The 21,571-nt window shown below is 37.1% G+C and overlaps 4 protein-coding genes across 4 annotated transcripts; 2 read left to right on the forward strand and 2 right to left on the reverse strand.

Annotated features, from left to right (window-relative positions):
• Positions 1–1,080: 1,080 nt before the first annotated feature.
• GCK72_006897 (uncharacterized protein) lies at positions 1,081–2,582 on the forward strand (the record flags this gene model as incomplete). The annotated part of the gene is made up of 3 exons (XM_003110116.2): positions 1,081–1,405; positions 1,641–2,454; positions 2,501–2,582. 3 exons carry the CDS (start codon positions 1,081–1,083, stop codon positions 2,580–2,582), a joined length of 1,221 nt encoding a protein of 406 aa, XP_003110164.1.
• A 7,533-nt stretch (positions 2,583–10,115) lies between these two features.
• On the forward strand, positions 10,116–11,325 carry GCK72_006898 (uncharacterized protein; the record flags this gene model as incomplete). Its single annotated transcript, XM_053725874.1, has 3 exons — positions 10,116–10,250; positions 10,851–11,163; positions 11,207–11,325. 3 exons carry the CDS (start codon positions 10,116–10,118, stop codon positions 11,323–11,325), a joined length of 567 nt encoding a protein of 188 aa, XP_053590068.1.
• A 1,657-nt stretch (positions 11,326–12,982) lies between these two features.
• GCK72_006899 (uncharacterized protein) lies at positions 12,983–14,332 on the reverse strand (the record flags this gene model as incomplete). Its single annotated transcript, XM_053725875.1, has 9 exons — positions 12,983–13,058; positions 13,107–13,203; positions 13,248–13,344; positions 13,394–13,491; positions 13,542–13,620; positions 13,667–13,717; positions 13,760–13,888; positions 13,934–14,005; positions 14,051–14,332. The coding sequence occupies 9 exons, from the start codon at positions 14,330–14,332 to the stop codon at positions 12,983–12,985; spliced, it is 981 nt and encodes a 326-aa protein (XP_053590069.1).
• A 2,318-nt stretch (positions 14,333–16,650) lies between these two features.
• Positions 16,651–21,365, reverse strand: GCK72_006900 (uncharacterized protein; the record flags this gene model as incomplete). The annotated part of the gene is made up of 14 exons (XM_053725876.1): positions 16,651–16,827; positions 16,874–17,032; positions 17,489–17,748; positions 17,794–17,959; positions 18,179–18,436; positions 18,911–19,066; positions 19,119–19,331; positions 19,375–19,476; positions 19,526–19,701; positions 20,414–20,602; positions 20,647–20,782; positions 20,827–20,888; positions 21,071–21,309; positions 21,361–21,365. 14 exons carry the CDS (start codon positions 21,363–21,365, stop codon positions 16,651–16,653), a joined length of 2,298 nt encoding a protein of 765 aa, XP_053590070.1.
• Between the last annotated feature and the right edge of the window lie 206 nt (positions 21,366–21,571).

The following is a 21,571-nucleotide window of genomic DNA, read 5'->3' on the forward strand; positions in this document are numbered from 1 at the left end:
AACTACGATTGAGTTGCTACCCATGTCTGTTGAGCTTCAAACATTCGTAAAATGTGTACTTTTGTAAATAAAAAACTGTATCAAAGTTGATTTCAGATGGTTCAAAAAGGATTGAAAAATGATTGTTATGAGTTTTAATATCCTGAGTACCGGATGAATGTGTAATTTCGCTGCGGCTTGTGCCAGACATCGATGCCACAACTACAACATTTGGCAATTGGAGGTATCCAAAATGAGTTTGAAGAATGAAGAGGTTCTATCAAAGAAATATTGTTACATAAATGTTTTCCACACTTTTCTCAATAGTTTGGCGAATTTCGATACTGTTTGCTACTAGAAATGCAAGTTTAACAGGTGTCTGAAGCTCAACACTTCAAATACCAGTATCCCCAAACTTTGACGACCCGGGAGACATGGGTAGCAACTCAATCGTAGTGGCTCAGTGATCAAAAATTGTAGATCAAGACTGTTTTCATTTAAAAAACTATCTTAAACACTAATTATGCAGTCTATTTTTGATGCATCTGTCATTTAAATAAAAATATGAAATTTCTCGAATTTTCGTGGTTTTCGAAAGTTTTGCAAAAAATGTTCTTAAACTTGATTTCTCATTCAAATCGCGTAGTAATGTGATTGATCATGTCTCTGATAAATATGAAATGAGAAAAAAAGTGTTTTCATAAAATAATACCGTCACGTTCGACAGTGTCGCAAATGAACTTTTTAGAAGTTGCTGAATAGAATGTAAAGTTTTCAGAACGATTGAAAACAGAAGTTTGCTCATTCCGACATCTCTGAAGCCACAACATCTTATCCTGGTTGTTTTGGAGAACCCTGAAATCAAAAAGTTATCAATCCAACTTGAAATCGACGATGTACACACTAAGTGTATCTGATGTTTCCAAAATAAAGCAACATTTTCCAAGAACAATTCCATCAAATACAGGTATGAAACGTAACTTTATTTGTATCTCTTAAGGTTGCGTGGCAAATTCAAAGCGCCAATAACTGAATTTTCATTCAAAACAGTAAATCCAAATATAGAATTATGGATCATTCTCATCTGGTACACGACAGAAAATGGAGAGAATCATCAACTTTATATTCTGGTGCTATGAAGTATTACAACCGACTCCAGGCGGATTCGACGTCTTCTATGCCCTCACTGCGGTACTTGGATTCGGATTGTTTCATGGAGTCGACAATCACTCGAACAAGGATCTCACGTACTACGAACAACTCAGCGCAGCGTCCCCCTCCACACTACATGGATACGCAGCTGGAGTTGTTTCGACGATTCTTCCGATTGAGGCGTTGGTCACCGTCGTTCTCCCGATCAACTACCTGGTGGCCTACCCGGAGCTCTTCCATGAAGACCACCACAACACAGCTTCACGTGGAATTTGTGAGTAATTTTAGCAGAAAATTGTTTCTTTTTCTCTCCTTTGAATCAAAGCTAGGAAACTTGTTCTGCTATCATACTTTTCTCTGAAATCTCAGTTTTCCGTTCGTTGTAAAAATTAGAAACTATGGTCTAGATGTCGCGAAGACCAACACTTTTCATATTTCCAATTTTCCTGATAGTGTTATAGAAACTTCATTTTGGAGTGATCCAAAGTTTTCCATTCTTCATTTTTCAGTCCTATACTCCATCTTCGCGGGGAAGTGCTTCGGGTGGCGGGCGACGATGCTTCTGATGGCTGCTGGTTTCGGGATTTCTCCTCTGTTTTCGACACATCACTCTTCGCTCGCGTATGAAGAAGAGTTGATCTACAAAATGGGTTTCGTCATGCTTCTCCAGATTGTTACCTTCTCGTTGTTTGTCGTGAAAAATGTGAAAGTTGAGCCACGCCACGTCATCGCTTCACTGGAAATCTTCTCGAAGATTCTCGGCAAGAGGATGCAAAACTGGTGGACCATCTTCATCTGTCGATTATGGAATCTTCTTGGATGGAGCCACGAGTTGAAGAAATTCAATTTGATGAAGGATGGTCACCGAGGGAAAGTTCTGAAGTTCTTTCACCTGTTCTCGCAGCTTGATGAGATGAAAAGAGCTCCGGAGAGAGCGTTGGATGTCATCGCCGAGGGAGCACAGTCTGGAGGCACGGTGTCCATCGTTTCCTGCAAATTCGATGATACCGAAGTGACGTCTAGTGGTGAAGAACTTATCGCCTCTGGAAGTCCTGAATTCAAGCTCTTCCAGTTCTTGAAGAACAAGAGGCCACGATCGAAAAAGTTGAAGGAGAATTTCGTGAAGCGTCACTTCAGCGAAGGACTTCAACTGTGCAAAGAGAAGGGACAGGTTGCTATCGAAGGTGGATACGTCAGATGTAGAGTGTTCAATTGGGATAAGGATACAGTCAAGGCGAGACTTGTAAATATCTCCAGGAACGTCATCCCAAAAAACACGACACATTTGGTGGAGCTGATAGACAGAGGACTAATCAATGCAACGTAAATTTAAAGTTTTAGAAACCATTATTTAATTATCGTATTTTAGGATTACCGTCAGCGGAAAGTATAATAGGAACGATCATATTCAATCCCACTTCACATTTATCATTCCGAATCATGCTCGGTAGAAACGAATGGAACGAACGGATCTTCCTACAATGACTTTCTCTCTTCTTTTTCTTCATTTTGAAACGCTTTGAAGTTTCCCTCCCAGTTTCGTTTTATCCAGCTTTCTCGTTGTTCTTAATTTATTATGTGGAATATTTTGTTCCAACATCTTAGCTTCTGTTTGTTCTCAAGTTGTCGTTTCTCTGAAAATAGTATATTTTCCCGACGAGATAAATTTTACTCTTTAGAAACTCAATACATCCAGATTCAATACCTAATATTTTGTCGTCGAGATGAAGTCGATCCTTCGAAGTCCGAAACCAGTTGCCTAAATTCCTGAATCCAATCTTCCGATCTGAAAAACTCGTGATGTCATATTTCCGTTCTGAAAAAATAAAATAATCAGAAAAAGTTATTTGAAAATTATTTTTTCAAGTTTTACAGGCAACATTTCTGCAAAAAAAACTATGAAAAATCAAAAACAAAGTGAGATTTACTCGATTCAAAACTGCAAATGAAGCTGGTAATCATTGATTTTTCCATGCCGCTTTCTTATCTGGGCGTTGATCAAAAAAGTTTACAAAAAATGCAAGCCTAAAAAATTTGACAAATACAATCTGAAACGTTGTGAATTCTAACAAAATCAAGAGATTCACTCATATATATTTTCTTATCAGACTATGTATTTGTATTAGATCGGCACAGTTCTTACAACTGCGCTCCACCGAAATGCCCTTGAAAAATGCATTTTCTTCGGTTTCGGTAGAGCGCGGTTGTTTTTTTTACTATTTTCTTCAATTTCGGTAGAGCGCGGTTGTGTCGTGCTAATAAAATAATTTCGTCACTGGTGAACTTTCAACCACGAGTTATGAGTCCTCTAACTTCACCTGCCCATTTCCACATTATAAATTGAAGTTGTTTTTCTCAAAAGTGAGACTTAATGATTGATTTCTCGGTGCCCAATTGGTTAATCAATTACTACCACGTCGTGGGTCTAACCTCTGCTATTTTGAATTCATTCGGTCTGTATTTGTTGATGTTTCAATGTGAAAAACTCGGGAATTTTCGATACTTTTTGTTAGTTTATCAGGTAATTCCGTCCTGATTTCAGTTGATTTTAGCAGAGACAATTTCAGATAGTATGTTTTCTAACTGATATTCATGTCACATTCCTAATGCAACCCATTCCGTTATACCCTATATTTGCTGGGTTTACTGTAGGTATATTTGGAGAGTGGTACAATATTCCTGCTCACTATTCGATGGTGACTCTGAAACTCTGACATTATTTTTCTAAATTTCAGTCTGTTAAGTTTCAGATAACTGTCATGCTCCTTATTGTAACTCAATTAGAATTCCTTGTTATTTGCTTTGAGAAGAAGCATCAGGCTATCTCTGCGAGCTTGGACACTTTTAGGATCAATAAGTCACTCGAGTTTTTCGGTTATTTTTTAAGTGTTTTCTGTAATTTTGTGATGTGTATATGGTTTCATTTGGAGCGTCTGACGAAGGAGGATCAATGGAATTTGATAAGAACGGTAAGATTGACGAAAATTTCCGGAAAAATAATCAATTACAGAATCATAAGGAGTATCTTGAAAGTTTTCAAATAATATCTCATTTTGAAATTTACGTCAAAACATCGAGTTTCATCATGCTAATGATATTTACTTTATGTGGAGGAGTTGTTGTTGTTTTCTTATTTTTTATTTGTATAATTCACATTCTCCGGATGATGGCTCTTCTGAAAACCAAAATATCCTCTGTTAACTACCAAAAACACAAAGAAGCAGTTCAAAGTCTAATGGTGCAACTCGCCACGGCGACATTTTGTCTGACGCCTCCATGCTTTCTCATGGTTTTCATTATGTTAGAATTAGAAAATGGACAGCTGTTAACAGAAATGTGCATTATGTGGTTCTCATTGCATTCCTCGTGGAACATGATCTCTTTGTTCTTATTTTTCCCTCCATACCGAAATTTCATTTTCAAAAAACGATTTATGTGAGGGTATTCCAGGAAAGTGAAAAATTAAAGGTGATTTTTTTCAGAAATCGGTCATTTGTGAGGGGAAGGGTATCAACGAATTCGATGAATCCGGTGATGCATTAGAATTTCAAGATTGGTCAGTAGAGCACACTTGTCCTGTTGGTTGATACCATACTTGTCAACTGGGCCAAAACGGGCCGGCGCGTAACTCACTTCAAGTTGAGTTTTATGATTAAAAAGAATACCAAAATGTAGAACTCAGGTGGATCTATATCTGTGACATACTATGGCCCGGATGGCTACAGAGTGGTCCAGAATTACCCGCACAAATGTAATCAAATCTAACTACTGTACCACTAGAGCGAAATGAATGAAATTTGGCAAAAAAATTATTTCAACCCTTAAAATAGACAAACTAAATTATTTTGACGATTGGGTTTCAATGAAAGCAGTACTCCCGGAAAGTTACTCGAACAATTCGAAAAACAGCGCCATCTCAAACTTTTGTGCGGGTAATTACAGACCAACCTGGAGTAGTTCATGTATCGCATGCCGGCATAAAGAGCCGAAAAACCCGAAGTGACCAAAAATTCAGCTTGGACATTACCAAAACGTAATCTGGCCTGTAGTAGGTCACAAACATAGAACCTGTCCTAAATTACCCGGAACCTGTCCTAAATTTTGCCTATAAACCACATTAATGCTTACCCGCCTGCTTCCGAAGTTGCATTGCAGCTCGCAGCGTCCAATTTCTATTAAGATTAACAAAATACTCTCAGTTTCACCTGCCATTCTACCGTCACATTTTCCCACACAACTCTCGAGTCATAGTTTGATTCTTTTTGATATTTTAGGCATAGCTCCTGATGCTTATTATCGATTTTTCTACACCTCAATGGCTCATAAACTATTATCATATAATTGGTACTATCTCTCTGTTTTTTAATTCATTCGGATTATACATGCTTATGTTTCAAAATAACAAATTAGACAAGATCCGGTACTTCATGATGGCGTATCAGGTTTATAATTAGAACAAAAAAACTTGCAGAAGGAAGAATTTTGATTTCAGATTGCATGTTTTTGTACGGATGTTCACTTGACATTGTTGATGCAACCAGTGCCTCTTTACCCTTTTTTCGGCGGGTTTATAGTTGGAATTCTTGCAGAATGGTTTGATATTTCAACTCATGTCTCGATGGTAATTACCCTAAACTCAAATATGTTTTAATCGGAGAATCTTTAGCTTTTCATTATATTGCTAGTGGTTGTTCAACTGGAATTACTAATTTATTGTTTTGAAAGGAAGCACCAAGCTATTGCCAATACATTGAATATCCACGTTCTCCCATATTGGTTCTCACGATTTTGTTATTTTTTGACTGTTGTTTGCCCCATAGTGGTCACGATCTGGTTTCACACCGTACGTTTGGGTAAAGAAGAGCAGTGGGATTTTATCAAAACGGTAGAACGCTATCAGATGAATTTTGTGAACTTTTGAAATTGGAATTTACAGAACTATCCTCAGTACCTGGATAACTTCCGAAGTCTATCCCATTTTGATATCTATATGAAAACTCCGTCGTTCATTATTTTACTGCTGTTGACTATATGTGGAGGTCTAGTTATCATGACCTTGTTCCTTCTATTCATTATTGATATATTCCGAATGATGATTCATTTGAAACTTAAAATATCTTCAGTTACATATCGAAAACATAAAGAAGCCATACAGAATTTGATGATACAGTTTGCAACTTCGTCTTTCTGTGTGGCACCACCATGTTGTCTCGCTATTGTTATAATGCTGGAACTAGATCAGGCTCAACTTTTGACCGAGTTATGTATCTGTTGGTTTGCCACCCATTCTTCTGTTAATACTATTTCTCTATTGATTTTCTTCCCTCCATATAGAAATTTCATTTTGAAACAGCTGAGAGCGTTGGTTTATCAATCACAAGAGCTTAGGAATGAGATGATTCTATTTCAGAAGACAAACTATTGGCAGGATGATGCCTCGTGGAAAGTCATCAAACGTAGTGGTACCTTCCACCCTATACCGCCCTCCAGATCGTTCGGTGTTGAGTTTTGCGGAAGTTTCATGATAATGCAGCATACATCAAATAAATCGGTTTCAAAACAAATATTTAGAACCTGATAACCTTTGTGTTTACATTTCTGTGAATTCTAGATCAGTTTCAGCCTATAATTTTTCCGGGAGCTGCTCAATACAGTTGGTTTCAATAATGTATTGGCAGCGTGGTGTGTGTGGTAGTAAGTCGGTGAGGCGTGTCAGCGGTCCAAACTTTGACCATGTTTTTTCTCGAACACCAGACCTCGAGGACAAGAACTGAATATATATTTGGAATCAGCGTTTTCTCAGCTTCCCAATGATATAGGTCACATCTCTTAACTCCACTATCACTCAGGAGCCTTCCCTCGTTAGTTTTGTTTTAGTTTGGTACGGCCTGTCTAAAGATTCCGTTATAAACAAAATTCGGCAGAAAGCTGAAATGACGGAGATAGCAGTTTTTGAAATTGAACTTCTGTTTTCCGCTATAATTTCTATCAAGATTAACATTATATTCTTAGTCAGTTTCACCTGTCATCTTATTGACACATTTTCTCAAACATCGTCATAGCTTGGTTAAAATTGAGATTTTACGGATAGTTACTGATGCTTGTAATTGATTTTTTCACACCTCAATGGCTCACAAATTATTATCATATCATTGGCACCATCTCTCTGGTTCTTAATTTATTCGGGTTATACATGCTTATGTTTCAAAATAATGAACTAGACAAGATCCGGTATTTTATGATGTCGTATCAGGTATTTTTTTAAACTTGCCGAAAGAAGAAACTGATTCCAGATTGCATGTTTCTGTACGGATGTTCACTTGACAATGTTAATGCAACCAGTGCCTCTTTATCCTTTGATGGGAGGGTTTACAGTTGGAATTCTTGCAGAATGGTTTGATATGTCAACTCATGTCTCGATGGTAATTACCCCAATTCAACTCAAATTTTTTTAAATCAGAGAACCTTCAGCTTTTCCTTGTATTACTAGTGGTAGTTCAACTGGAATTACTAATTTATTGTTTTGAAAGGAAGCACCAAGCAATAGCCAATACATTGAACATCCACGTGCTCCCAAATTGGTTTTTACGATTTTATTATTTTTTGAGTGTTGTTTGCCCCATAATCGTTACGACCTGGTTTCACACAGTACGTTCGGGTAAAGAAGAGCAGTGGGATTTTATCAAAACGGTAGAGCGCTATCAGATGAATCTGATGTACTTTTAAAATTGGAATTTACAGAACTATCCTCAGTATCATGATAACTTCCGAAGCATATCCCATTTTGATTTGTATATGAAAACTCCGTCGTTCATTATTTTGCTGCTGTCTACTATATGTGGAGGTCTAGTTATCATGACCTTGTTCCTTCTATTCATTACTGACATATTCCGAATGATGATTCATTTGAAACTTAAAATATCTTCAGTTACGTTTCAAAAGCATAAAGAAGCCATACAGAATTTGATGATACAATTTGCAACTTCGTCTTTCTGTGTGGCACCGCCATGTTGTTTCGCTATTGTTATAATTCTGGAACTAGATCAGGCTCAACTTTTGACCGAGTTATGTATATGTTGGTTCGCCACCCATTCTTCTGTCAATACTATTTCTCTATTGATTTTCTTCTCACCTTATAGAAATTTCATTTTGAAACAATTGAAAGCGTTGGTTTATCAATGACAAGAGCTTAAGAATGAGATGATTCTATTTCAGAAGACAAATGATTAACAAGCTGACGCCTCGTGGAAAGTCATCAAACGTAGTGGTACTTTCCACCCAATACCATCCGCCGGATCGTTCGGTTTTGAGTTTTGTGGAAGTTTCATGATAATGTAACTTACATCAAATAAACTGTTAAAAAATATTTCTAATAGATCCTAATATTTCTTTTATTATTTTGCATAAACTTTTTGATTTGATGTGTCCGAATCAAACAGTAGGTATAGAGCTTTCGAATGGTTGAAAGATGTAGGTATAGAGCTTTCGAATGGTTGAAAGAAAGGCTCAACAACAATTTTGGGCCGAGTTATGAAGTTTTGACGCATGTGCGCCACGTGCTCCGAAGCTTCTGATGTTTATCTGTGGGCTGTCACCTTGTGGCGGCATCTCTGAGTGCCCGATGGCGCAACTGGGGTCACATGTGACGTCCGATTTTATTCAACAATCTGGCATTAAAAATATGAAAACACAGATTTCCTTATATCACCTGCTCCAATTTATTCCTGAATTCAACTGAACTTCTGATTTCAATTGTGTCAAAAACCTTATCTTACCCTTTCCCGAACCGAAATGACTCATGTTTTATTATCATTTCATTAGTTTCATTTCTAATGTTCTATATTTTTATCGTTTGGTTTTCCACGCATTTCCTCCGTTAAGGTTGTTTTTCCTGAAGAACATTTTGAGGTAAGTGAATTGTTGTAGCAGTAATTGACAGTGAAGATTTCCAGAATACAACGAAGAACAAAGACAATCAGTGGATTTATTATTCTAAATTATGGTTCCAGATTGTACGGCACACCGAAAGATAAATAAAGATAAATACAATTATTTCGTCGTCATATGCCTCAGCATCAAAAGACTATAACATGAACATGAACACTTTTTCTCTCATAATTTCTCTCTTCGCTCAAACAAAACATTCCCATTTTCCCCTTTCTCAGAAATTCAGTGTAAAAACCCTCTTAATTATATCCTTGCACTACTCTCCTGATCATAAAACATCTGGCCTTTCAACCACGTGACTCCCTCTTTCTTTTCCATATTCACCAACATGAATATCGACTTTTCAACACCTACCTGGCTAGTTTTTCATTATCATTTTGTGGGAACCTGCTCGTTTATTTTGAACTCTATTGTTCTTTATTTAGTAGTTTTTGTCAGCTCGAAGCTCGACAATTTTAGATATTATTTGTTGTGTTTTCAGGTGAAAACAAAAAAAAAACAAGAATCTGATCAAATATTCCAATGTTTTGAGTTTTAGATACTTTGTATGCTAACCGATTTTTATTTGACCTTCCTTCTGCAACCAATTCCTTTATTCCCAATTATCGCAGGATTCTGTACAGGGGTTTTTGCGATCACTTTGAATATTTGGTGTCATTATTTGATGGTAAATCTTCAATCGAGTTTTGTTAGCGAAATCAAAGCCCGGCCCTGCCCGAAGGCCCGGGTGTTTTGACGCCAAAGTTCAAAATTCAAATTTTTTCGAATTTTTTTGCGAAAAAGTCAAGTTTTCGACTATCTGTTCACAAAATGTTTACATTTTCGATTGAAAATTGAAAAAATTTCAAAAAAAATTTGGAAAAAAATGGGCATTTTTTGAAGCCGGGCTTTCGGGCCTTAACAAGTATGTAAATCTTCAAGGTCTTCAAGTCTCAAACTTCCATTTATTCCAGGGCATAATAATTCTCCTAATGGTATCTATGATGGAGTGTCTCACCCTATGTTTTGTCAGAAAACACCAGGGTATCGCCCAAATTATGCATCGACATGTTATCAACCCTATCATTATATTCCTTATCACTTTATCAACAGCTTCCGGAACAATCTTGAGTCTAGTCACTTTTATGTTATCTGGACTGGGAAGAGATCAGCAGATAGAGTTTGTCAGGCAGGTACTTCGAGAAGATATAAATATTTATTTAATTTTTATTTTCAAGAATAAGGGGAAAAATAACCGAGGGAAGGAAAAAAAAGAAAATGACTAGATTAGGTGCGAGCAAATTATATGGGAATGAGTAAATGGGGAAGTACTATGCAAAGAGATACAAATTTTTGCAGTTTTCAGTTAAAATTGTCCAACTTTTTGAGGGTGTTACAGTATCATTGATTGTCCCACAAAGTAAATGATGTATAAATCATCTAAAAACAAAGATAGAACTTCAGTTTTCTAGCTGACGACTTTTTTGTACGGGCACCCCTTATAGTCATTTTAAGAAGATATGCACTATTTTGCACTGAAATTGGTCGATTTGAGGGAGAAATTACTTTGTAAATATGTAACTTGCTAGGGAGTGTCCGTACAAAAAAGCTGTCAACTACAAAAATGTAGCTCTACTTTTGTTCTACATGATCCATTAAAAGTTTGTTTGGTGAGATAATCAGTGATACCGTAACACCCTCTCAAACTTGGAGAATTTCGACTGAAATTGGCCAAAGTTCGTATCTTTTTGCACAGTACTGTCGAATCCTGGATATTAAAAAAAAGTTTTCAGAACTATCCATTCTACTACACCGAGTTCTCCAGCCTACTAAATTTTGCTATCTACGAATTCAATTTTATTTTCAAACTCATCGCAGTTGGTTGTTTTATAGCTGTTACTCTCTTCGCTATATTCTTTTCTTTTTTGATCATCGACATATTCACTTTACTAGCAGGAGTTCGTAGGAAGATATCTGCTAAAAACTTCCAACGACACCGAGCAGCCGTCATCAGTCTAGTGGCTCAATTAGCCACGTCATCGATGTGTCTTCTGCCTCCAGTTGGATTAGTTATAGCGATTATTAGTCATTATGAGCATTCTCAGAGTAAGCTGTCACTAAAAAAAAGTAACTTATTTCTATTTTTCAGTTGTCGTCCGTATTCTCCTCGCAATTTTCGCCCTCCATTCCACTGTCAATGCATCAGTTTTGATTCTGACTACCCCATCTTATAGGGGATTTATAAAAAGGTGGCAGAACGAGAAATGAGTATTTAAAACAAAAACACATCTATTATTTTTCAGGATATTCATTCGAGAAAAAACGCGAAGCACTGACTCAGTATGGATGTCTGCGGGTGTACATTCGATGGTTAGGAACTGATTTATTTGAAAATAAAAAATAACGATTTTTGAAACAAGTTGAGCATTGTAAATATAGTTGGAAGTTATCCCGTAATTAGACATCAGCATGGAAATCGCATCAGTTATTTTCTGCGGACGAAAGGAGCCATCCGTATCCTTCGCATGTCATAAACTGGAGGTCCACCGATAAGAACATCAGAATATGTTGGAATATGAAACATATTGTTACTTCGGAATAATAATAATCAGTAGACAATCCTTCTCCTTTTTATACCACATTCAAACAGGTGAAACAAAAAATTTCCGCATTCAAGTGCAAGTTCTACGTTTTCGTCTAATTTTAATATTCTGACGGTTTATTCATTCTAAAATCGAAAAACATGTGCAATGTTGGAAACTGAATCACAATCAGCTTTCTGAAATTACCTCTACGACAAAACAATTTTTAAGCAGGTGGTGTTCTACTATATTTTTGTTCTCTGTCTCAAGTAGAAAAACCGAAAAGAAAAAAGTTTCGGTGCCTCATGCTGGAATCGAACCAGCGACGTTCTGTTTACTAAACAGACGCTCTGCCACTGAGCCACACAGGTAGTTGGCGTGCGGACCGCATGCGGATTCAGTCCCATTTTCCGTCCGTATAGAGTCCGCGGCGGAAAATTAGTCCGCTGCGTACTGTATATGGACGCAGTGTGGACTTCGGGAAAAGAGGAGGAGGTGGGAGGCAGGCGTCCGTCGTCTCTCGGACTACTCTCGAATAATGATAATTTTTTATCATTTACGAAGCTTTTACATTTCTTTTCCTATTTTTCGAAAGTTTCGTCTTTCTTCATGTTTTTTATATTGAAATTTTTCTTAATTAATTTTAGTCGTGAAAAGTTCTCGTATTTCACTGTGAATGATCAAACAATTATTGTGTTTTCAGTCTGTCCGATGACCCCAGAAAGAGAAACAGCGGCGACAGCTGAAATGAGATCAATTCATCTATTTCCTTAAAGGGATGTGATAATATTCAATATTCTTGTTTCAAAATATAAATTTTCAGGATGAAAATTCGATAAAGTGAGGAACAACTACTTCGAAATTTTGACATGTGCTTGTTCGAAGGAAAGAAGAGTTATTTTTAAAAGTAAGTCAACTGAATTATTCCATTTTTTTCAGAAAAATATTGATTTTTTTCAGAATTTCGAAGCGAAGCGAAGTCAACGACAGGAAAGTTTTCAAGGACACGACTGCCGGACAGAATTATTATTTTTAATTAGTTACTGCTCAGGCAACTCAATATTAATATAATTAGACGCGGCATAAGTCAGATTAGCTTGAATATTGGCATGATTAGATTAGTGCCGCGTCTAATTAGATTGATGATCCGTCTTGTTAGATTAATGCGGCGTCTCATTAGATTAGCGTGAAATCTTGTGTAACTTGTGATAACATTTGAAAATTTAGCTTGAAAAAGTCGATAAAAAATAATGTTTATCTAAGTTACCGGTGAAAAGGAAGAAAAAGAAACAACAATACTTCAACAATTTTTAGATAAATGAGAAAAATGAATAGTCGGAGCATCATTCTTCAGGTGTCCCAGAAGAAATATGTTTGCGCTTTCTTCTGCCGGTTTTAGCGTCACTTCGTGCTTGATTACTGAAATCGTGGCTGTTTCGTATGGAAGGAGAGGGAATACCGACTTACAAGAGATTGGTGATATGAAGTTTGAAGAACAAGGAAATGTTTAACTGAACGGTGCTGTCCTTAGTGCAGTTCAAATTAACGCAATTGACAATAAGTGCTGAAAATTAGAAATGTGACACTGTAAAGAATTGGGAATCTTACGGATAGGAAGGTTCAAGAAACGAGTGGGCAGTGAAAGTTGGGGAGGCTTTGGCTTTTCACTCGTTGAATACAATACTCTGTCCTCCAACGACATGATCTGGAAAATGTCGATGCTATGTGAGAAATGTATGAGTTTTGATGAATACCTCTGAAATCCATGCGTTGGCAAGACATTGTACGACAGAACGCAGAGTGCCGGATTGGGCGGTAACCGAAGCAAATGCTCGGTTCGATGAAATAAATTCTAAAATTGTACAGTTCAGTATAACGCAACACTGCGCACGACATATCCACCTGTGCCATTGAGAGACTCCACTTCCACATGTTCTTGAGTCAAGAACGAAGACGGGTCGAGAGTAGCGAGGATTTCGGCCTGAAATGTATAAATGTAACCGTAGAAATGGCATTATTGACTGTACTGTAGACTCTGAAGGCTTTTTGGGAGTGAACTTTTGATGTTGTAATTCCATCTGAAAACGAACACTTGCTTTAGTCGGTTGTTTCATGCCTACCATTTCCATCAGTCCTTTCATTCCCAAAGCCAATGTTTTGCAATCACTGAAATCCCCGTTATTGGCGATATAGTTGACTGTATCATAGTTGAATGAAAGACGGGGGAACATGGAATTATATAATTGTCTCTGAAGCAATGATTATTACGCTTGTAATTTTAGAATTCACCATACACGGTAAGTCGGAAGTTGCTCCATTGGAAAATGCATCAGTTTCTCGCCAATCTCAAAAGGACATATAGCTTTCTGAAACGTTATAGTGGAATATTAATGATGTATTTTGTTACAAACCGGTTTCATTGATTTCTCGATTTGCTGATTATTATCGAACAGTTGAGTGCCAAATAAGTCTTCTTCTGAATCGAATCCACTCTGGTTAAGGTGGAGTTCATCTGTGGCAATTTCTTCTTTTATGGTTTCTCCGTGTTCTGTAACCATAGTTTCGCATGGAGCCTTTCGGAAAGTGACATTCTTTGCTGGTCTCTTAGGAGTTAATCGAGCAATCGGGGTATGGAAAGCTGCTTCTTTTTTCTTGGAGTTCTCCTTGATCAATTTGTCCAAAAAAGAGGACATCTTTGAATCTAAATATGTTATTAGAGGAAGGGATGCAAGGCAACTTTTTAAATATAACAGTTGTTGGAAACATTGAAGCATTAAAGGTGGACTAAACTCAACTCTGATATTTTCATAGAATAATGTATGAGTACCGGTGAGTTCATTTTCATATCGAAAAAATTTTAAAAATCGGTCTGGAACCCGCTGAGAGCGATCGCCGGTGAGTTTGGGCATTTCGGTGGCTGGTGAAAATTGGCGGTATGGCTCAGAAATTCGAGTTCAGTCGTATGTTCATTTGTTCATTTCCGTGAGTTCATCATCTTATTTCAAGAATTTTTCAATTCGGTTCATTCCCCGCGGAGAACGAGCGGCAAAACAGTTTGGGCATTTCTGTGGGCGTGGAACATTCTAGAACTTTTTCGAAAATGTTGTTTTTTTCGAGTTTTCTTCGTTTTTTCTAACATTTTTGTAATAATTCTATCAATTTTTGCCGTTTACTTTCGAAATTATTGAAAGAAAACAACAAAAATGACCGAAAATAGCGTTAAAATTTGAAAAATTCAACATGGCCGAAGTCGAATTTCTAGGCCACCGAAATGCCCAAACTCACCGGCGATCGCTCTCAGCGGGTTCCAGACCGATTTTTAAAATTTTTTCGATATGAAAATGAACTCACCGGTACTCATACATTATTCTATGAAAATATCGGAGTTGAGTTTAGTCCACCTTTAAAAGCATAACAGCATGAATATTATGATAACATTGGACGAAGAGAAAATGGAAGTACAATAAATGTTTTCGAGTTCTCTACTAGGAGAGCATGTCCAAGAAGCGTTTTCGGAGAAGCGACGATGACATCACTACACCCGTAAACAACTGCACCATACATAGGATGGCAGAAAACGCTTAAAATTTGTTGGCATAAATTAGTTGAAATTCCAGAAGAAACAAGTCTTTCTGCGAGATTTCTCATGTGTGAATTGGAAATTATGAATGGAGCAATTAAAACTCTTGAGTTGGACAGGTTCTCTTTACACAAAAATCCTCGAATACGTCCATATTTTGTTTGTTCATCCCACAAAAACGTGACATTTGTGTCGTCCGAAAATGACGACTTATTTGCGGAATAGCGAATCCCATTTATATACATCGGATCTTGGTAGAAATCGTCTTTATCCTCGGGCAACTCAATATTAATCTAATTAGACGCGGCATAATTGGCATGATTAGATTAGTGCCGCGTCTAATTAGATTAATGAACCGTCTTGTTAGATTAATGCGGCGTCTCATTAGATTAGCGTCAAATCTTGTGTAACTTGTGATAACATTTGAAAATTCTTTAGGTAAAAAAGAAATAGTAAATTTTTTCAAATAAAAACAAGAGTTCTTACAATCGAAATGTACAGAAAAAATAACAGAAAATAAAAGTTAGAAATTAGAAGGAAATCCATTGTAAATGGAAAAAATCCACGTTGTCCTCTGTCCGAGTGCTGTCCATTGTCGTCCACTCAGCGAATTTAGCTGTAAAATGAACGAAATTATCAAAAACTGTTTAATTCTTTATTTCATCGCAACGTTGACTTTTCTTCCAAACCAGATGGAAGTTGTGGAAGACTGAAGACGACAATTGAAGACTTGACGAGCCATAGAAACCGAAAAATACAATTTTCAAAAACGGAAAATAGTGAAAAAGCCAGTATAACCGCAAACGAAATCAGTTTGCCATCATTTTCATGTTTCCGAACCATAAATAAAGAATTAAAACTTAGAAAAAAACTGTAAAACAAAAATCCGCAGAAAATTTGAGCGTGTTGTACTGACTTATTCTTGGATCCCGGCGCGATCGAAGTTTGCGCAAGCAAAATCCACTAATCTAATTAGATTGCGATTAGATTGATGCGGTTGTAGGATTAGACTAATATTGAGTTGCCTGAGTGCTTTTCTTATTTTTGCTATCTTTTTTTTATTTTCATTATTTGTAATGTTCCTTCTATCTTTCTTTTAATAAAATAGTAATTGTATCTCCATTCTTCTTTGTTAAATGACGATCTCATCCGGAAAACAAAGTAGGGAAAGGGCTGGCAGTGCGAGCGACTACGTCCGCGCGTGGACTCAAAACGGACCGTATACGGACCACATACAATCCTATGCGAATTCGTGCTGAGTCCACGCGCGGCCCATATATCGCCCATATTGCGTCCGTAGCGGACTACCTGTGCAAAGAGGCGGACGGCGCCACTAGCCTAAAATGCGTCGATAAAAGCGATGGGGTGCTACGTTTTGGGTCAAAGTTATTGTGGACAATTTATTTCAATTTCTCTTATATTATTTACAACTCAGAATAATTTACATTTAGTCTCCAGATTCATTTTAGAATTCTTCGAGCATTGGAATGCCTCAAAAAATTCTGGAATATTCTGAACTACTCCATTCACTCGATAACGAGGTGTTGGATGCGGACGATTTTTTAAGTGTTCAGGGCGGAAGTTCGGGTCGGACACGTCACATTGTCTCTGAAAATGATAGTTGGGGATTATTGTAGGTTGAAAAAAAACTAACAAACGCATAATTATAGAAAAACATTTGTTCTCCAGTGGCGTCATCGAAGCCTGGGAGCTTGACCGTTTCTCTCTTCTGAGCCTTCTTGAATGCTCTAAAAGCAGCACGGATACCCATATGATCACCGATTATTTCATAACGGGATACGGTTCCATTCATCTGGAAAATTTCATATTTTCTTAAGTTTTGATTTATATATTTTTAAATTTAATTTATTGTAAAAGGGTCATGCCACTTACAGTGCCGTGCAGTAAGGTATAAAATTTGACTTTTTCCAGTTGAAAATGACCAAGTTTGAGAGGGTGTTACGGTATCACCGATTGTCCCTCCACAAAAAATTTTAATGGTTCATATACAACAAAGATAGAGCTTCATTTTTGTAGTTGACAACTTTTTTGTACGGACGCTCCCTAGACAGTTATAGTCATTTTAAGACGTCGCACTATTTTGCACTGAAATGGCGCGACTTGAAAGAGAAATTACTTGTCGATATGTAACTTGCCAAGGAGTGTCCGTACAAAAATGTTGTCAACTACAAAAATGAAGCTCTACCTTGGTTCTGTATGGTTTATACGTAATTTCTTTTGTCATGAAACATCATAATTTCAAACTCACGAAAAAGTCATATCCGGGCTCTTTGTAGTTCGAGTACTGGTCTCTCAAGCATTTCTCTTGTTTCTCATACTCAATATTCGATGAATTTGTGTCCGTAATCCAGTACTTGTGTTCAATTCCACGTTCATCGAGTCTTCGATGAAAATGATCAAAAGCATGACCAATTTCGTGTCCAACAACATACGCCAAGTGCCCGTAATTACTGTAGAAGGGGAAACTCACGTCGATCCATGGGTAGATCATATATGGAAAACTTACTTCTGGAAAATCACTCATCTCCTAGGAGTTCATCGACAGAAACTTACCAAAATTATTTCCATAAGAATTATAAGATGCATATAATGAAAACATTTTCAAGTGGACCGGATTCAATGGGGTGTTTTGTACAATGTGCTCAACGAGTTGCTCGGTTCGATGTCTCCAAAGTTTCGTGTAGACTTGGTATGGAGTATCCGTCTCCTCGAAGTTCAGCTGGAAATCATCTTCGACAATAAAGTTTTAATGACCAGATTCGGTCCAAAGAGTTTCCAGTCAAAATGGTTTTCATCATAACTTTATACGTTTTAATCAAATCGCCGAAATGTTTATACTATTAGAAAGCCCGTGTTTTTCTCTATCAATACATACTGATTTCATGTAAATTATCTTAAAAATAAACGTTAAATGAACATTACTATGAGAAAGCCGTACCGTTTCATACATCTTCTCCAACAATGGCTGGCTTTTGAGATATTCCGGATACCCGAATCTGGCACTGATTCCTTTCAATTTCTTCTTCAGGAAACTTCTGATTTCAGGTTCCAAATACTGATTTTCATTGAATATTCCCTCATACTCTTCTTTAAGTTCATTCAAGAATCTTTCCATCATTTTCAAGTTTTCCATATCGTATTCGGATTGTTCGATGAATATATTCATGGATGGAATTGGGAAGAAATTGAACATTAACTAAAAAAAATTACTCATTGAAAGTCTAGATACAGTACTGCTCGCTTATCAACGTTGGCTGTTTTCAGTGGAAAATGACCAACTTTGACAGTGTATTTCGGTGCCATCTGATTTTCTGACAAATTTTACTTTGAATGAGTTGAACAGAGCAAAAATAGCACATCTCTTTTATAGTTGACCATTTTTTTTGGGACACTACCATGAAAGTTACAGGTTGTTAAAGTGAACGCACTGAAATTAGTCTGCTTCATGGAGAAATTACTTTGATTATCTGTAACTTTCGTAGTAGTACTCCTACAAAAAAAATGGTCAACTACAAAAATGATGTGCTATTTTTGCTCTTTTCAACTCATACAAAGTGAAATTAATCGGTCAATCAGGTGAGACCAAGATACACTGTCAAAGTTGGACAGTTTCAACTGAAAACGGCCAAAGTTCGTATCTTTTTGCAAAGTACTGTATGTAAAAACTCACTGTGGAGCAAAAATTCTGCAAACTGCCTTTTTTGTAATATTTGCCCTGTTTTGGGAGATCCTTGTCGTAATAATAGAGAGCAACATCAATGATTTGACGAATTACGATGTAGTTGGCAAGCGTTTTCTTCGGAGTTTTCGTAGCGATTCGGGCGAGCTGAAAGAACAAGATTACCCGGGACCATTTATAGTCTGTTAGCTCTTCTTACCTTCCTCTCCTCGCCAAAAAAGTATTCACCACCTCCATGGACTCGAATCTTCTTTATAAAGTCCTCCTTCATCTCCTCACTTGTCGCTTCTCTTGGCAATGCTCTCATTATTTTGAACCAATCAATTTCCGGAACCATCTTTGCCAATTCACTCAAATTTCTAGTTTTTGACATGTCATCGGTGTCGATTCTAATGTTGGAATAGTCACCGAGCTGAAACTGTTTTGACACTGAAATTCAACTTGAGAAAACTCACTTTTACGAAACTGGCTTCCAAACCCACAATCTCTTCATACGCTTTACTGAACTCAATTCTGTTCAATGTTCGATTTTCTAGCTGCAGTAATCGTTCCAGAATCTAGAAACAATAAAAAATACATCTCAGATATTTTTAAGTTTTGACTCACAAAAGCCACGGACTCCTTATAAAACGATATATTGAATGCAATGGAATCAACAAAATGAGGGCCTGGTCCGAGGAAAAGGAGGGATACAATCTGACCGTCTTGGACTGCTTCAAACGGTTCAACAGAGAGAAAACCCATTCGTTTTCGATTTATGGAGAGGTAGTTGGCAAGCATTTCTGGAAAAAATCAGGCGATCCGGATCAGAGTGGTACGGAAGTAAACTCGGAAGTTAGACGGAAGTGAGTTTTATTTCGACAATATGAAACGAACATCAAAAATATGAAGTTAATATGTTGAATTGATGGTATTACTACCCTTCGAGCATAAAAAATTCCGAAATTTTTCTTATCCCCTACCAGTAGACCTGAAAAAGAAAGTCTTCACTTCCGACTTCCGACTTCCGACTTCGGGGTTTCAAATTCGGCTGCTTTTTCAGGTCTACTGGTAGGGGATAAGAAACATTTCGGAATTATTTATGCTCGAAGGGTAGTAATACCATCAATTCAACATATTAACTTCATATTTTTGAAGTTCGTTTCATATTGTCGAAATAAAACTCACTTCCGTCTAACTTCCGAGTTTACTTCCGTACCACTCTGATCCGGATGTCCGTCCACAAGAATTCAAATTATTTTCCCCGAAACCTAGTGAAGCACACGACTTGGCAGATTGCCAATTGAGTCGCCGCTCAGCCAATTATAATGTAGACGAATGATAGGGAGGTAAAATAAATCTCACTTTTCCTCAATTTTCTTGCTTTTTTTGGAAACCGCGCACAAAAATACAAATTTTCAGCACACAAAAAAATTTAGAGAAATTTTTTGGATTTCGCGCAAATTTTACGCTAATTTTTTGGAGCGCAGATGCTACATATGGCCCGTGGCTCACCACTCAAATCGAATTTTGCCGCATTCCAATCCGGATCAATCAACGGAAATCCGCCTCTTTTCTCGATATCTTCCCTCAAATATTGTAGTGAATCACTATCCATTCCTGCTCGATCCATACATTTTTTCGTGAAAATTCTCAGTTGCTCATTCGGTTTTGTAGAGAATTTCTTGGTTTTTCGGACCAACGCTACAAGAAGGTCATGATTCACAAAATTATAAAAGAAAACTTACAAAAAATTTGATACGTGAGTCGTTGCAACTGCTTATGACCCCATCCACTGTCATCAGTTGTGTGGTCAGGGTACCGGCCACAGACGTGACTGTAAAAGTCATCACATGGATCTACGCTGGTTTTTTGGAAGCTTTTCTGAAAAAAATTAAATACAAATAGTTTGATTAAAAAAAGCTTACAATCATGGAAGCGATTCCCATACACTCTTTTGTCCAACATGTCTCAAGTTTTGAATTTTTAGCTGAAATTAAGAAACATTTTCAATTTGAAACATCTGAATTCTATTTGCTGGGCAAAGTTGTTGAAACCACTGAAATGACCTTGAAAAATGAATTTTTTCTCTGAGTCTCTCAATTTTGCACACTATTTTATCGGTTTAGGTAGAGCGCAGTTGTAAAAAGCGTGCCGTGCTAATATGAATACCTTTTGAAGATTTTCCGAGTGCAATTGCCAACACAAGTCCAATCAGAAGGGCAATTATTATAGCAATCAAAGATAACACAACTATTTTGAAACGCTTTTGGGAGACCGTCACTTTCTTTGGTTTCGCTTCTTGATCCTCTGATGATTCTGATGTCTTTTCGTGACTTTGATCTACCAATTCAATTTGTTCCGACCCCTGGTTTCGATTTGGGTTAATTAGCACTAATTGCTCTTGATTACTGTAAGTAATTTTTTCAATTAATTAAAAAAAGTTTTTTTCTAAAACTCACTCCATTTTTCAAAAGACTAGACGAGAAATTTTGAACCGAGAAAATGACAAAGGGTTTAAAAATATTGAAAAGTGGGAGACGTTCACGTTTATGCGATTTTTTATTTGGTTTATTTGTTCTCTTGTGTTTCCAGAGGGCAGGAGAATAATGGGGGTCATAAAATTTTATGAGGGTAGATGGTGGGCACTTTTCGAATTTTGAGAAGGGAAAC

Source organism: Caenorhabditis remanei, chromosome II (assembly GCF_010183535.1).
Source record: "Caenorhabditis remanei strain PX506 chromosome II, whole genome shotgun sequence".
Lineage (NCBI taxonomy): Eukaryota > Metazoa > Nematoda > Chromadorea > Rhabditida > Rhabditidae > Caenorhabditis > Caenorhabditis remanei.